The sequence below is a fragment of the Parasteatoda tepidariorum genome, chromosome 3 (genome assembly GCF_043381705.1).
Source record: "Parasteatoda tepidariorum isolate YZ-2023 chromosome 3, CAS_Ptep_4.0, whole genome shotgun sequence".
Classification (NCBI taxonomy): Eukaryota; Metazoa; Arthropoda; class Arachnida; order Araneae; family Theridiidae; genus Parasteatoda; species Parasteatoda tepidariorum.
The window spans coordinates 29,082,928-29,099,194 of NC_092206.1; the positions used below are offsets into that span (position 1 = coordinate 29,082,928).

At 28.9% G+C, this 16,267-nt stretch overlaps 1 protein-coding gene across 1 annotated transcript; it reads left to right on the forward strand.

The window, feature by feature from the left end:
• The first annotated feature begins 1,158 nt into the window (after nt 1–1,158).
• LOC107439292 (uncharacterized) lies at nt 1,159–15,790 on the forward strand. Its single transcript, XM_016051832.3, has 2 exons — nt 1,159–1,786; nt 14,259–15,790. Exons 1-2 carry the CDS (start codon nt 1,766–1,768, stop codon nt 15,627–15,629), a joined length of 1,392 nt encoding a protein of 463 aa, XP_015907318.2. The 5' UTR covers nt 1,159–1,765; the 3' UTR covers nt 15,630–15,790.
• Nucleotides 15,791–16,267: the final 477 nt, after the last annotated feature.

A 16,267-nucleotide genomic window follows, 5' to 3' on the forward strand; every position in this document is an offset into this window, starting at 1 on the left:
GATTGTTAACATTTTTTGTCAAAGATTAATTACAATTTCATTGAAAAAAGCAAAAGAGAACAAATTTAAAATAAATACTTAAGTAAGATTTAAGACAAACGATCTCTGCTTTTATTTTTTGTGATAACAAATACTTTTACTTTCATTAACATAAAAACAAACAGGAACAAAAACAATTGAATTCTTATATTTTTTAAACTAATGTTTACAATCATCTGAGAATGAACAGTGTAACTTTTTTAACAACGAGCGCAACAGGAAAACTATTACTGACCAGGTAATTTCTCTTATTACACAAGCCTTCAATTCCATATCAAAAACTGTTGAATGAATTCACTTTACTTCAATATTTATAGTAAGCACAGTTATTATAATTTTCCTTAAAGACTGGGAGCTAAACATGCGTAGATCATATTGAGACTTATTAAAGAAAAGTTTCTAAAAAATATAAACATTAAAATCACTTATTCCTATTCACTAAGACAATACTCCACATTGTTTCTAAAATATTTTGATCGTAGAAAACGAATAAATACATATAAAGGATAAATTCCAAAAATTTATTAGGTTCAAAAATCATTGAATGCTTTCTCAAAACATTAAATCATATTGAGACTTATTAAAGAACAGTTTCTAAAGAACATAAACATAAAAATCACTTATTCCTATTCACTAAGACAATACTCCACATTGTTTCTAAAATATTTTGATCGTAGAAAACGAGTAAATACGTATAAAGGATAAATTCCTAAAATTTATTAGGTTCAAAAAACATTGAATGCTTTTTCAAAATATTAAATCATATTGAGACTTATTAAAGAACAGTTTCTAAAGAATATAAATATAAAAATCACTTATTCCTATTCACTAAGACAGTACTCCACATTGTTTCTAAAATATTTTGATCGTAGAAAACGAGTAAATACATATAAAGGATAAATTCCAAAAATTTATTAGGTTCAAAAAACATCAAATGCTTTTTCAAAACATTAAATGAGATTTGAATATTTTTATAAAATTTTTAATTTTGAAAGTTTTTATTAATAAACTTTAAATTTCATGATTTTTTACATGTTCAATATGTTTTTAAATTTCCTTTTTTTTGTGAATTTGAAATCAATTATTAACATACATTTATTTTGCACACTAATAAAGGAGCTGAAACATGAAAATAACATACATTTTATTCAAATATGTAATTATTAGCATAAAGGAAAGTAACTAAGAAGATTCCCACGTATTAAATGCAAATAAAAACGAATCCTAAAATGGATCAAACGATTCACACCAGTTATGCAATTTTCAAGGCGTTCATTTCCCTTTCGCAAACGATATTCATCCAAATCATCTAACTTTCTCTTCGCATCACTTCATGTTATACATCAAATAACAAAAGATTGCCTATTTTAATATCGCCTGCGGTTATTTGATGGATGAGAAAAAGCGTAATGTCAGGGTTAATGCGAACGAAAGCGATACTTTTCTTATTTGAATTTTTATTTTTCCCTCGCTCTTTTTAAACGACATTAAGAAACAAAAACTTTTCACGGTTCAAAATACTCTCGTCTGAAATGAAGATCAAAAAAGGAAAAGAAAAAAGTGGGACATCGTGCGGTATTACGCGTGACACTAATCGTTTTCTTCAAGGGGTTTGAGATGAGGTCTGGAGAATCTTCCGGATAACAGAACAAAACGGTGGTATTCTTCAAAGTGGTGAGATTTTATTAGTATTGGTTAGAGAGCATCACATGGAAGCGCAGACGATATGAGGGGGTCCTATTGTTTGGTAAGCAAGTTTAATTTAAGTAGCAGTTATATTTGTTCATATAGATTTAGCTTTTATTGTACATAAACCTATTTTTAGTGTATAATAACTAATTTTTTAAAACTTTTTTTTTAGTATAATAATTAAACTTTTAACTTAAGCATTGAGAAATTTTACATTTAGAAGAATGCAAATATATTGAATATTTTTTTATGTATAATGATTGCTCTATGATTCAATTTTATTGCAAATAAAATTTGCTTAATCTTCATTGTAAATAAATCGGAACTAGTATTAGGAAATTATATTGAAAATTTTATAATGAATAATTGATGTGTTCCTTTATGATAAATTTGAGTGTCAGTTATATTTAAAGATATAAGTTTAACCTTTGATGTAAATAAATTAGAATTAGTATTAAGTTGCATTGAGCATTTTTTTAAAAATATATATATACATAATAAACTTATGCTTCTATGATAAAGTTCGAAAGTCATATTTGTGGATATATGTTTAACCTTTATTGTAACAAAAAGTTGCTTCTACGATAATTGAGTATCAGTTTGTAAATAAACAATAATAAGTGTTATGTAACTTTATTGAGCATTTTTATTGTAAAATGCATGCTTCGATTATAGAAGGTTATTACAATTCACTTAAAAGTAATGACTTGTTATAAATAAACTTCCATCTGAAATTTAAAATTTCTTCGAATGCTTCGATTATGGAAGATCATTGCAATTCACTTAAAAGTAATGACTTGTTATAAATAAACTTCCATCTGATATTTGAAATTTCTTACTTAGTGGTATAGTTTAAAATTCGTGACTGAGCTACATAATTATAGAAATTTTTAAAGGTTATACGCACCTAAAAAGACTTTTAAAGCATAATCTGTTATAAAACTCCATCATTTTGCTATTTATTTATCACACCATTCAGCAAACATCATCACCAGAAAAATTCTAAAGTTAAAAAGTTTTTATCGTCTTTTAATTTTTGCAATGAAGCCTGAAATATATCAAAATCAACATTTTTGGATGACTTATGACATCAGAAGAAGAAAAAAGAGGTAATAAATACCCAACCAAGGGTAAAAAATAACTGACGACCAGTTCTACTAATGAAAAAAAAGTGATGGCTGCTTAACCTACGTGTTGATATAAATCAGGGGCTTCCAACTCACATGCGGCCGGGGGCCGCAATTAAAAGCACCAGTCAAATGGTGGGCCGCAACTTTATCAGAATTTATATAGTACTCTTTTATGTTTGAAAGACCATTAAATATTACTGTCAGATTTTTATCAAAGTTTTTTTAATATTAAATGGCAAAGTAACAAGCATTACAAATAATGCTTGTTACGTATCATTTTTAATCTTCTCTTAATCAGAAACTTAGTGACAAGATTTTTTTCTTTTAAATTTAATTCTGGGATAAATTAACATTTTTTCGACTTTTTAGGAATTATAGCAACAACAAAAAATTATGGAGTACCTGAAATTAATTTTTTTAATTATTATTTTATTATTCCGCTCCTGCGATATCCAATTCAAGGAATTTAAATAAAACATAATATTCATTCCCTCTTTTATGCGTTTTAAAATTTACAAACGTAAATAATTTCGTCCAAAATGAGTGGTTTCAAAGAGTTAAATGGGAGAATTTCTTCGAGAAAAATTCTGATATTCACACGTTAAATTATATTCACAAAATACAAAAAAAAGAAGAAAAAAAAACTAAATAAAAAAAGAGCAGCATACACGATTATTTTTGTATTTGAATAAATATTTTCTTGGATGCAAAACCTGAGAAATAAATTTTTTTGCACCTTAGGTATGTTAAATTTCACAGAAACGAAGAAATTAGGTTTTTTAAAACGAAAGAAAAGTATTTTAAGCCCACATAGAATTTACGAAAATTGTCCTAAAAAAAGGACAACTAATATATTTTATTTCAAGGGCCACAAAAAAGGCTTTGCGGGGCTGCCAGTTGGTAACCACTGATATAAATCATCTATCTCAGTGGTTTCCAACTGGCGACCCGGGAGCCGCATCCGGCCCGCGAAGCCTTTTTTTGCGGCCCGCGAACTAAAATATATTATTTGTCATTTTTTTGCGGACAATTTTCGTAAAAAATATATATTTGTTTAAAATACTTTTCTCGTTAATAAAAACATAATTTCTTCGTTTCTGTGAAATTTATCATACCAACGGTGCAAAAAGAATTTTTTCTCAGGTTTTGCATCCAAGAACATATTTATTCAAATACAAAAATAAACGCGTATGTTGCTCTTTTTTATTTCATTTTTTTTTTGTATTTTGTGAATATAATTTAGCATGTGTGTATCAGAAATTTTCTCGAAGAAATTCTCCGATTTAACTTTTTGAAACCACTCATTTTGGAAGAAAATATTTACATACACATTTGTAAATTTTAAATTTAAAATGCAAATATCTTTTCTCTGATAGTTGCAGCAGACAAACCTCAATTTTATCATTGAACATTTTGTGTGCTACTACGTAAGTTTTAATAAGAACCTTTTTAAAGTTTTATATTTTAACAAAATAGATATCTGTTTAATGTAGATAGATATCTGTATCTGCACATTAATTGTTTAATACATGGGTGCACATTAAAGTTATTGTAGCCCGAATTTATATGCAATTAAATATTTTTAAAAATCTACTTCTTATTTTAATTTGTAATTCAATATTTTTGTTTTGTACAACTTGGTAAAAATCTGACAGTAATATTTAATGTTCCTTCAAACATAAGAGAGTCCTACATAAAATTATGATAAAGTTGCGGCCCGCCATTTGATTTGTGTTTTTAATTGTGGCCCCCGGCCTCATGTAAGGTGGAAACTCCTGATCTATCTCTACCTCATTTAAAGACTAATTCACCTTTAATTTATTTCTGCTACTCGATAGAGGGAAGCACAAATAAGTAAAAATAAGTAAAATAGCATTTAATCATGCATGCATAAATTAATATTTATTATTTGTAATATTAGTATTTTCCGAGGATTCGGGGAAAATTTTATCAGAGTATGAGTTGGAGTTGAGCTTTCAAAAAAGTCGTCCGGAGTTGGAGTCAAATATTTCAACTAATTACTCCACAGTTCTGTATACATCTCAAAATGAACAAATGTGGAGTTTTCCTACAACTCGATAAGGCCTTCAATGCAAATACCGATTAAAATGTGGGGTATAACCAATTTTTATTTTTTTCATCCATATTTAAGATAAAATTGAAACTAAACTTGAAGTACTATTTTATTTTATTATTATAAGCAATAGAACAAGCTACTTTTTATTTGCAAGATTTAATTTGAAAATAATTTAATTAGCATCGAAAGGATCGTTTTCTAATTATTATTAATTTTTCAGTCATTATTTGTAGGCAAATTTTCAGTTTTTATTTTTATTTTCCTTGTTTAGGAAACAATAATTTTTAACCTATGGAACATTCTTCAAAATCGAACGATTATTTGTGTGGTTTAGATTTAATACTTCATAAGCATTTTGAAAGAAGCAGTAAGAATCGATATCGACGTTCAAAAACGGTCCCTGCTGTACAGGGTCAGCCTCAATAAATATGTGCCGTTCTTTTTACAAGTATAATTAATCCATTTGAAAAATGGTATAAGTTTGAGGCCTTAAAGGGTTAATGCTTGGATGAATTAAAAAAAGTTAATCTATTTGGGAGATGTTTTTAACACTATAGTTTGATTAAACAAGAAAGAGTAACAATGATTATTAATAATGTAAAAAAAATAATAAATTAACAAATAAACTACTATTTAGCTCAAAAATGGACTTATTCCAATTTCAAATATAACGGCTTATATGGTTTATCTTGTTACTATAAAATTAATGGATGTTTAGCTATCCTTAAAAAAAATAGGTGAGAATCTACATTCTGTATTTTTTATTGAAAATATTACATTATTTATTATTCTATAATTATAGTGGTCGCAATTTCGGGATTTCGCTTATTTTTTCTTACAAAAATTTTTCTACGTCTATTTTTATTTTTTCAAGGTATTTTTATTAACCCTGACAAAATTTAGCTCTTGAAAATTTATCACTGAGAAGTTAGAACAATTTGCACTTCTAAACCATTTCGTACTGATACCTTATAAGTATTTCAAATTTACAACAGTTTAAAAAATAAGATAGATTTGATGATTCATACAAAAAGCAACATATATATAGCAAAAAAAAACTTTTTTACTGTGTTAATCAATGAACTTAGTTTTTTTTATTCCATAAATATTTCACATTTTCTTATTATATCTTATGTGCGTCTTGGTTCATTATTANAATAGCTTTAACTTTCTGTGTTTTGTCCATAATTTCGAAATTTTACCAGTAAGAATTAAGCATCTTTTTATAATTAATGTTATTATAATTAATGTAATATATATTCATTTAATTATAATTACTGTGTTATTATTATAAATATACTGTTTTATTATTATAATTATATTATTATTATAATTATTATTATATATTATAATTATTACAATTATTATTATATTATTATTATAATTATTATTATATATTATAATTATTATTGTATAATATTATTATTATTATATATTATGATTATTTTTTCCAAGTTCATCTTAACACAATCCAGGGTTAAACTTTTAACGTTAAAAACTTGTCGGAACCACTAAAAACTTAGAATGATAGTTCCAATGTCATAACGCAGATGAAGTTTTTCTAACTCTTTATATCTCAAAGTTGAAGGGACGCTAAAAATTTTTTTTTCTAGGTAGCGAGTTTTCAGAATAACAAGTTAAGAGTTAAATATTTTCTGAAAGTAGAAAAATATATTCTAAAATAGTGTTCTAAAAAATAAAGCCATGAAACATAAGAATAACAACTAATGATTATGTATGTAATGATAGTTGATTATAAATCTAAATAGAGCAATGGTAATTTTTAGAAGTAAGAGAAAAATAATTATGCATATAGAAAAGAATTGGCTTACAATAAACTTACATTACGGTTTTTCCGTAAAAAATTTATTTTCTACTTCGAAAAATATTCGGCATAACGAGGTTTTGAGAAAAAACTCTTCGACATGGGAATTCAAATTAACAATAGGTGAATATGTAATGCCATGGGGAAAAAATATTTTTTTGACATAACAAAGTTTTCTAGATATAGAAGTTCGAGATATCGAGAGTATACTGTACTACATTACTTTTAAAATTTAACATCGATTAAAATTTATCTTATAAATAATTACTAAATACTTGACATACGACGAATTATTGTTAAAAATATCTGTATTTTAAATTAATGTTTTAAACTAAATTAACCTTGCAAATTTTTCGCAGTGTGCTATTTAAAATATTAATAATAGTATTCATAGAGCCGTGCTGGCTCAAGAGATAGAGCGTTCTCCACCCAATGAGATGAACCGGGTTCGAATCCTAGCAATGGCTGCTGGATACGAATTCCGCACCCGGCTCGCACCAACCCCCGTGCTAACGTAATACATCCTCAGTGTAGATGGATCATGGGTTACAGTCCCCTTGCCGTGAGGCTGACTGTGGGAGGTGTACGTGGTTTTCCTCTGCTTGTAATGCAAACGCGGGTTAGTTCCATCAAAAGTCCGCCACGAAGGCAAATTTCTCCCCATACTTGATCCAGGAGTTCCCTTCTCTTCTTGATTGGTTTTAAAATTACAAGGCTACGGAGTTGAACATTAGTTCTCCTAAATTCAAAATTGAGTCTGCTGTTCAACGACGGTTATAAAATAAAATACTATTTATACCAATGCAAAATATTCAATTTTTTAGATGTTTGATCCAGGTTTTTGTTACAGAGTTTAACCATGGATAAAACCGTCAAAAACTGACTCACGACAAAAACTTGCCAATCCTGGCTAGTTATTTCCATTATCAATTTTTTCAAGGAAAAATAACAATTAAAAATCATCAGATTTTATTTCATTAGTAAGTGTAAGGAACAGAAACGAAATATGGCGTGAAATTTTTCCGATGCCGTGGCAATCCCCAATCTGGAGGCATTTATTTAAAAAAATAATTATTACAAACCACAATAATTGTTAAAATATTCGTTTCTGAACGCTTCATTTCTTAAATTTTTTTTTATTTTTTAGCAACTCCTATTCAAATACTTTTATTTCGAATGTAATATTTACGATCGCAATTTCGAATATGAAGTTTGGTTAAAATCTGAAATATCCCGAGTAACAAAAAATTAAATTGAATTTTTAATGCTTTACTTGTGAAAGCGGAAGCACTCAAACAAAACTTTACGAACTGCCAATTCAAGCAAAGTATTTTCTTTCGCCATGTAAAACAAATTTTACTGACGATTTCTGCTGTTCCCGAATTTTTTCAAGATCAACAATTGATTGCAATATATATGTTACCGGTAAAGCATGTCTTCATTCTATAAAAGGCCTAAGCACTGTATATAATACCGGACGTCCTTAGGTAAAGTATGATATGAGAGAATTTTTACATACTTTCCCTAGGTACCGTTTATAATCCTATTAAATGACAAATGCTATTTAGGTAAAGTATGATAAAAAGTCTTGATAAGGCTATCATGTAAATGACAAGCACTCCTCGAAAATGGAAACATCATTCTGAAAAAAATAATGAGAGTACCATTAAAAAAATTCATTCTAAACACACAAAGAAAAATGAAAGTTGTAGGGAACAAAAGTTACAGACAAAAAATAAGAAATTACTCGTTGCAACATGGTAAGCTTGACTGACATTTTGAATAACATTTCATTACATTCGAAACGAATCGGAAATGCATTTCATACTTAACCGGTTACTCATTTAACATCAATTGGTTAACATTGCTCCTGTATCAATTGGTTAACATTGTAATGCAATACGTTAAAAATAAATACAAATAGAAGTATATAAAAAATCTCCTGAACAAAAACCCATTACATGTATGTTTAAATATAAAAGTATTGTATATAAACTCGTACAAATCATGTAATTATTAAAAAATTACAGTGCGACTAATAATTTGATCCAATTATTATAATATACTAATATAATGCTTGATATAATATATATTCTATATTTATATAATATATATTCTAATTTATCCCATCGTCAAATTTATATTATATATTGTCTAATTTAACCAATTGATACACTGACGTTAACAAGTACAAACCGGTTTCAGTCACATAATAACAATAAAGCTGTATAGTATCACCTGATGATTTTACATAGAATCTTATAGTGCGTCTATAGTTTGGCCAGGGACGACTGATGACATTCTATAGAATCCCGGATTTCAAACTTTACTGGATACTTATACATAGCCGAGATAATTCGGGATAGTTAGGGGATCGATTAACAAGTAGTTTATATGAAAACTGCCACTTAAAGCAGAACAACATGGACATTGGAGCAGTAACGTTTCAGTTTTAATGTTTTAAACTTTGAATTGATAAGCCCCATGTCTTTCAGATTCAATAATTTTTGTGGCAAATGAAAAAAAAATTTAAAATAAATTGTTTTACGAAATTTGAAATAGTATATGTCATCAAGTTTTTTATTTATTAATTAATTTTTCATTTTTGCTGAGTGACATAAAAATACTTAACTCATATTACCTGACTAGAAACTGCATTCGTTTCGAAAATATAAAAACAGGATATGACAGTCACCATGTTTGAAGCTCTCAAAAATAGGCGCCCTTTTTCGTGCCAGACGAGAATGAGAAGAAACAAAGATTTTAAATATAAATTGTAAAGTTGCCAACGAAACACGGAAAAATAAAGGTGAGAAACAAAACTCGAAAAACAAATGTAGCCCAAAGAAATAAAAAGGAAGAAAAAAAACAGTGGCAAATAGGGGCAAATAAGGGTAAAATGCATTCCCACTAGCTATGAAGAAGTGGCGAGGAACGCATGTCGTAAACAAGGGAATCAGCATTGACGTGAATAACTTCCAGGGCATCAAGATGAGCTGATGTGACTCAGGTGGAATTAATTTATGTCTGTATTTTAAAGTGAATACGCTATAAAGAAACTACGAGAAATTATCAATTGCTGCACATGACTGGAATCTTGGGCGTAAATTTAATTTCGGCAAGCCAAAACTATTTCCACTCCTGTCACATCAGCTCATCTTGATGCCCTGGAATCTTGTTTTATTCATATGAATGCTGATTCCCTTGTTAACGACATTAGTTTCTCATTATCTTTCCATAGCGGGAGGAAATGCATTTTCCTCTCGGCTGCATTAGTTTTTCTAGTTTTGTTTCTCTCCTTTATTTCTCCATTTTTCGTTGGCATCTTTACGTTTTATATTTAAAATTACTGTTGTACATTATCATGTTTAATATTACTTTATTCGTATGTTGAAAAATAATTTTAAGAATGGAAAGTTTCTAGAAATATCTCATGTTAAAATGTTTTATGTCCATTTGATAAATGATAAATATTTTCCAGATAGCAAGTTTTTATTCCCTCAACTAATGTCTATTTTTTTTCATTATTATTTCTTTGTTACCATTAACTTCCCTATTTAAATTTTTTTTTTCTGGAAATGTTTCTTTGTTGCAATGTTTATTCACTATGTAACTAGACTTTATTCTGCGAAAAATCATTGGAGCGTTATCGTAATCTCCATAATACTTGCGAACGAAAAGTTATCTGCTGATAAAATATTTATCTTTTATCCCAAAGATTAGCGTTCGTTTTTTTCCAACTACAGACAATACTAAGTTCCAGTTGAAACGTTGAGAAAAAGTTATATTACTTGCTACAAAAAAAAGAAAATAATTCCATATTTTGAGTCTTAAAGAAATTGAATTTATCAAAATATACAGGGTGTTTATAAAGTCCCGGACCCATTTTGATGTTTAATAACTCATAAAATAATAAAGATAGATTAAAATTAATAACATTAATGGTTAGATAGACTCAAAAAGTTTCATGACCCTTGTCAATGAACTTCCACGTGTGCCCCCTTCGTCGCACGGAGAATATCAAGTCGATAGTCAATTTCACGAGAGGTAGCTTTCTTTTTTACAGAAAAGACAATCTCATCAGTCGTATACTTAGACATGTTGGAAAACTTCGTATTTCCACAACTAGAAGAGCTTCAGCCACATGTCTTTTTGCAACAAGATGGTGCACCACCTCATTGGGGTATCATCGTTCGTAGTTCTTTGAATGACCATTTTACAGGAAGATGGATTGGGCGAGGAGGTCCAATTCCTTGGCCACCCAGATCACCTGATATAACGCCGCTGGACTTTTTTCTTTGGGGATTTATAAAGGACAATGTTTACAGGAGGATCGTGTCGAACATTGATGGCCTAAAAGCCAGAATTACAACCGCAATAGCCTCTGTGGATGCCGACATGCTTGCCGCTACCTGGCGTGAAATTGACTATCGACTTGATATTCTCCGTGCGACGAAGGGGGCACACGTGGAAGTTCATTGACAAGGGTCATGAAACTTTTTGAGTCTATCAAACCATTTATGTTATTAATTTTAATCTATCTTTATTATTTTATGAGTTATTAAACATCAAAATGGGTCCGGGACTTTATAAACACCCTGAATTATAGCAGGATGCTAATTTAAAGAGAGTAAAAATACAGTAACTGTAATTTCACTCTGTTACTGTAAAATGCAGTTTTAATGAGTTTTCAACCTGAAATATAGTATCTGACATTATATGATGTATACTATTTGACATTATATAATGTAAACTGATATTACATGATGCATACTATATAAAATCTGAAATGGTTTCAGAAGTTAAATACCGAAATTATCCTTTTTAAATCGCTGTAATTCCAGCAAAAGAAAAGCCGGCAAATGTATTAAGTTCTTGTATTGAGAAAAAAAGTGAAAAGATGTTCCTGATGTCCACTGTCCAATATGAACTTAAGCTTTTTATCTCTAAATTTTTCTTCATGTCAGTTTTGAAACTTCGCTTAATAAACTGTTTTCTATTCTAAATAAGTTGTAAATTTTCATAGTAATATATCATTTAACCCTGAAATGTACAATGAACCCCCCCCCCAAAAAAAGAAAAAAAGATATGACCCAGAATAGCTATAGTTCTAATGATTTGCTTTTCACATACCAAGTATCAATTTTAATAGTTCAAATGGTTGACCTGAAATATGTCCATCAATTAGAGGTCAATCAACTCTTTTATTGTATTTCAATTAATAGTCAATCAACTATTGATGATTAGCACTATTACACTGGGGAATTTTTTTTTCCTTCGTTTTCCGTTGCATGAGATTTTTTGACAGATTTTAGGCACTTTATCGCTGGTTTCAAGTCTGAAATCTGTTTTTTTTTCTCCAAGCTATAGCTTTTCTTTTTTTATTTCTTTCTCTTTTTAAAATAAATTTTTTGGTCTATTTTTTGACGAAATGTACAAGTTTAAAAATGCTATAATCTTAAATGTTGCGAAAAACTTCCAAAGGAGTTAGGACACAACATCAGGATTAAAATTGCACAGGAATCCATACTTGAACATTTCGTCATACGCCTCTACGGGCGCTTCTCTAATATGAACTGTTTCTTTGAGTGTTTCTGAACAGGTCATAATAAGAAAGCTCCCATAGCCGTATACGATGAGCATGGGTTCTTATGAAATTTTAATCCTGAAAATCTGCCGTAACTCCTCAAGAAAAAATTTACAACATTTATGCAACAACCTGTTATATGTAATGTTTTTAAATTTGTACGTTTTGACAACAAATGGACTAAAATGTAATTTTAAAAAAAAATCCTTTGTTTTAGAAGCAAAATTAATTTTAGATTTGAAATCCCCACACCCGAATCTGGCAAGCTCAAGTATTTGTATAAATGCATCAAAAATTTATTCCCCAGCGTTATAACTAGCTGAATAATTAAAAATATTAATAGCTGCATTAAATAATTAGAGCTACAGTATCAAGCGCAAAAACGTAGTTTGTATGAAGTAATATACATCTTTTTTTATATCCGTGGATCAGAGTTTTTGCTTGGAACATATGCTTGGAAGAGGTGGTTGCAATCTGGAAAATTATCTCATTATTATTATTGACAGCTATTAGTCATATTATTTTATTTGAAAATGAAAACTAATGAAAGTGAAATGGAAAATGTGAAATGTAAGGCGAAGCATTTTTACCACGTTTATATAAACTTGCCTTCGTGTATGTCTGTCCGGGTGGAATTTTGTAATCGATTTTAAACTAACTTCCCGACTAGCTACAAACTTCAAATTTAGCACACAGTTCAGAATTGGATGACAATGCATGAAAATGAAGAGAAAAAAGACATGCAAAGTAAAATAAAAATAAAATTTTAAAAAAATAATATTATATTTGAAACTATGTAATTTTAAACTGTGTAATTTTAAATGGAAAAATACTAAATTTGAACAAAATCGGTAGAACAGTTTCTGCGTTTTAAAAAAAAGTCATTTTTCAAAAACTTTTTTACGGATTTTGTTCAAATTTTGAATTTTCTACTGCAATTTATTAGTGATATTGAAACTTGTTTATCTTACAATTCTGAATTTCTTGACGATTATTGAAACAAGCAAACAATAAAATTTTTTTTACTTTGAATTTATTTTAGGTAAAACGAATTTTGCATTTCTTAACAAAACGTCTTCCATTTGCCTTAAAAATTCTCGAGAAATACACAAATAATGAAATGAACACTAAAGATATCAAATTATTTTTACTATTGGGTGACAAGTGCACTAATGTAAAAATGAAATCTCCTGTGCAAAAATGAATTCAGTATAAAATTGAACAGCAATTCTTGTGAAAATGTATGAAATATACAGTGATATTTTTTAAAAATTTGATATAAATCATATCAGATTTTCAGAGTTTCAAACGAAAAAAATTAACGCCAAAAAAAAAAAAAAAAAAAAAAAAAAANTTACAGTAATTTAGATCCAAGAAAAAAAAAAAATACATTATTTATCAACTATTTCTATAAAATTAGCTTTCTCTCATTTAATTTTGCAATTTTTATTCTTTTTTCTTGGATTCTGCTAAGGTTTTTTGAATTTTCAGGAATTTCAAAATTTTGGAAAAAATTTAACAATTTTACAGTGGCAAAAATGGGCGTTTACTGAATAGTATAATAATCTATACTGTAATTTACACTCAATATATTAAATAGTTTTAATTTAAACTCGGATAATTATTTTAGGTTATATATTAAATATCTTATTTTGGATCTTTTTCTCTTCTGATAATAGAAATTCCAATAAATAGAATAATAATTCAATAAATAAAATAATATGAATTATAGAATAATATTTTAACAATATTAATTAAAATTTTTAAAAATAGTTATTTACAAAACATTATTTGTTTTTATTTCTTACATTTAAAAAAAAAATAAAAATAAGAAAGATGTTTGCCAAAAATTTGTGTTCGTAATTGTAGCTTTACAGATCATTTCATAAACAGTAGTGTTTTTTTTTCCAGGTCATTGTTACAGTTTTAATCACTGTTTTGAAATCCGCAACTTCTGTCAAAGTAGTAGTTATCCGTGAGAATTCTTCTTCCAGATCAATGGAAGAATCTGAAGAACAATCCAGTGGAGAAGAATCTGAAGAAATCGATTTTATATTGGACCTCATTCGGAAAAAAGAGAGTTCAGAGCAGAAATCTCAGCCAACTACCAAAACCTTTAAAATCATTCGAAAGCAACAAAGCAAACAAAAGCCAAGCAGCAAGGAAATAACTTCTGAATCGAACATTCACAAAGCAAGTGTTCCAAAGGAAGAACCGAAAAAGCCCAAAGAACATAAAGAATACCATGTTCATTATCATAGTCATCAGCATCAGTTGCCAGAAGAACCCTCATTGAAATTGGACGAAGATAAAATCCGACCAGTTTATTGGGACTTAGGCAGCAGCAATATGGAAGATTACCAACCATACGTCAAGAAATCCAAGAAAATGACAATGCTTTTGCCATTTTCGGATAATGAAAAGTTCGATGGTTTCAAAGATTACAGCTCGCTACTGGACACAAAACTGATACCTTCTTCTAGCGATGAATACGTCATCGGCGATATAAGTAGTGACCATCTAAAGGACTTTTCTTCCACTTTTGAATCAGAGCTATTAGCTAAGAAGTTAGAATCCGACAGAAACCGCAAACTCATCAAAAAATATCAAACTCTTTTGAAATCAGCTGGCACCGTTCGTCCAAAAATCAATTATTCTCAGAAAGATTATTCGGCTTCATATGAAACGAGTCAACCAGCAAAAGTTCCCACACGGAAGCCACAACAGTTGGTCAAACTAAATAAACCTCGTTTGCAGAAAGAACGTTTTCCGAATAATCGTGATAGATTTGCTGGTTTCACCGATTTTTCTTCAATCGAGTCTCCACAACCTAAGGACACAAATCCCATAACACAACAAAGTTCAAAAGCAGAAGAAGGGTTGATTTCTAAAGACTTTGGATATTTTGTTAAAGATAAACCTCGGCAAACGTTCGCACCTTTGCCAAAGATGAGAAACTTTCGTAAAAATGCCCAACAAGTTAGACACAGACATGGAGTTTTTATTCCACCAGCAAAAGCCTCACCCTCACAAAACATGCAACAGTATAAAAAACGCCTCCCTAAGGTGCCAAGAGTTTTGACCGCTCCTGGAGGTATACCACTACAGGTTGAAAGACTGAACCAATTTAAAGCTAACCCTAAGAGTACAAATTTATCTTTACAATATTTGAACGCTCTTGAAACTGGATCTCGACTTTTGCATGTTCAACCATTGAACAGACCGGATTCTTTTTTCAGCAGACTTTATAATGGTTGGTATTTGCAAAGAATACAAAGGTAGTGACAAGTGTGTTTATAGTATTTATGTATTTCTAGTTCTTGATCATATTTCTCTTAATTTTTCATATCAGTAAGTTTTATTTTTTTAATTACATCAGAGGATTTATGAGCATATCATGTAAATATTTTTAGAGCTTGTTTTTAATAAAGAAGAAATATAAAGCGTTTCTTTTGTTCTAAAATAGGACAAATGGAGTCGAAGATGTCGAATTTAAGCGTACACATTGAATAACTAGTATTTTCCTTAATAGAAAAAATATAAAGGTTAATTGGTTATTTTATATGCTTAGTCTGGGCACTTAGACCAAAATTAAATGTTTTTTCACAGCCTTTTGTTCATAAAAAAAAGGTATGATACTGATACTTTTTAGAGTTATATTTTACGTACAGATTAATAGTAAAATTTTATGCAAAATATTTAAGTTAATTAAAGCTTTTTATAATATTAATATCGATGCTATACGCAATATTAAACTTAAGTCAAATTATTTATTTGATAATTTGATTTTCTTTAAGTTTTATTTCTTCAAATATAGAATGCATGGATCATTATTGTCTGTTGCGTTGTGAATGTGGGACAGAGAAAAGAACAATGCTACAACCATTTGCTTCTTCAAGATTAATTGTGGTAAATTTGGT

What these genes read in the sequence shown, in the direction of transcription:
- LOC107439292 (XM_016051832.3), top strand. Translation starts at nt 1,766, where the DNA reads ATGAGGGGGTCCTATTGTTTG. An exon ending in TGAGGGGGTCCTATTGTTTG is followed by an intron (nt 1,787 to 14,258) that starts GTAAGCAAGTTT and finishes TTTTTTTTCCAG; the next exon opens with GTCATTGTTACAGTTTTAAT.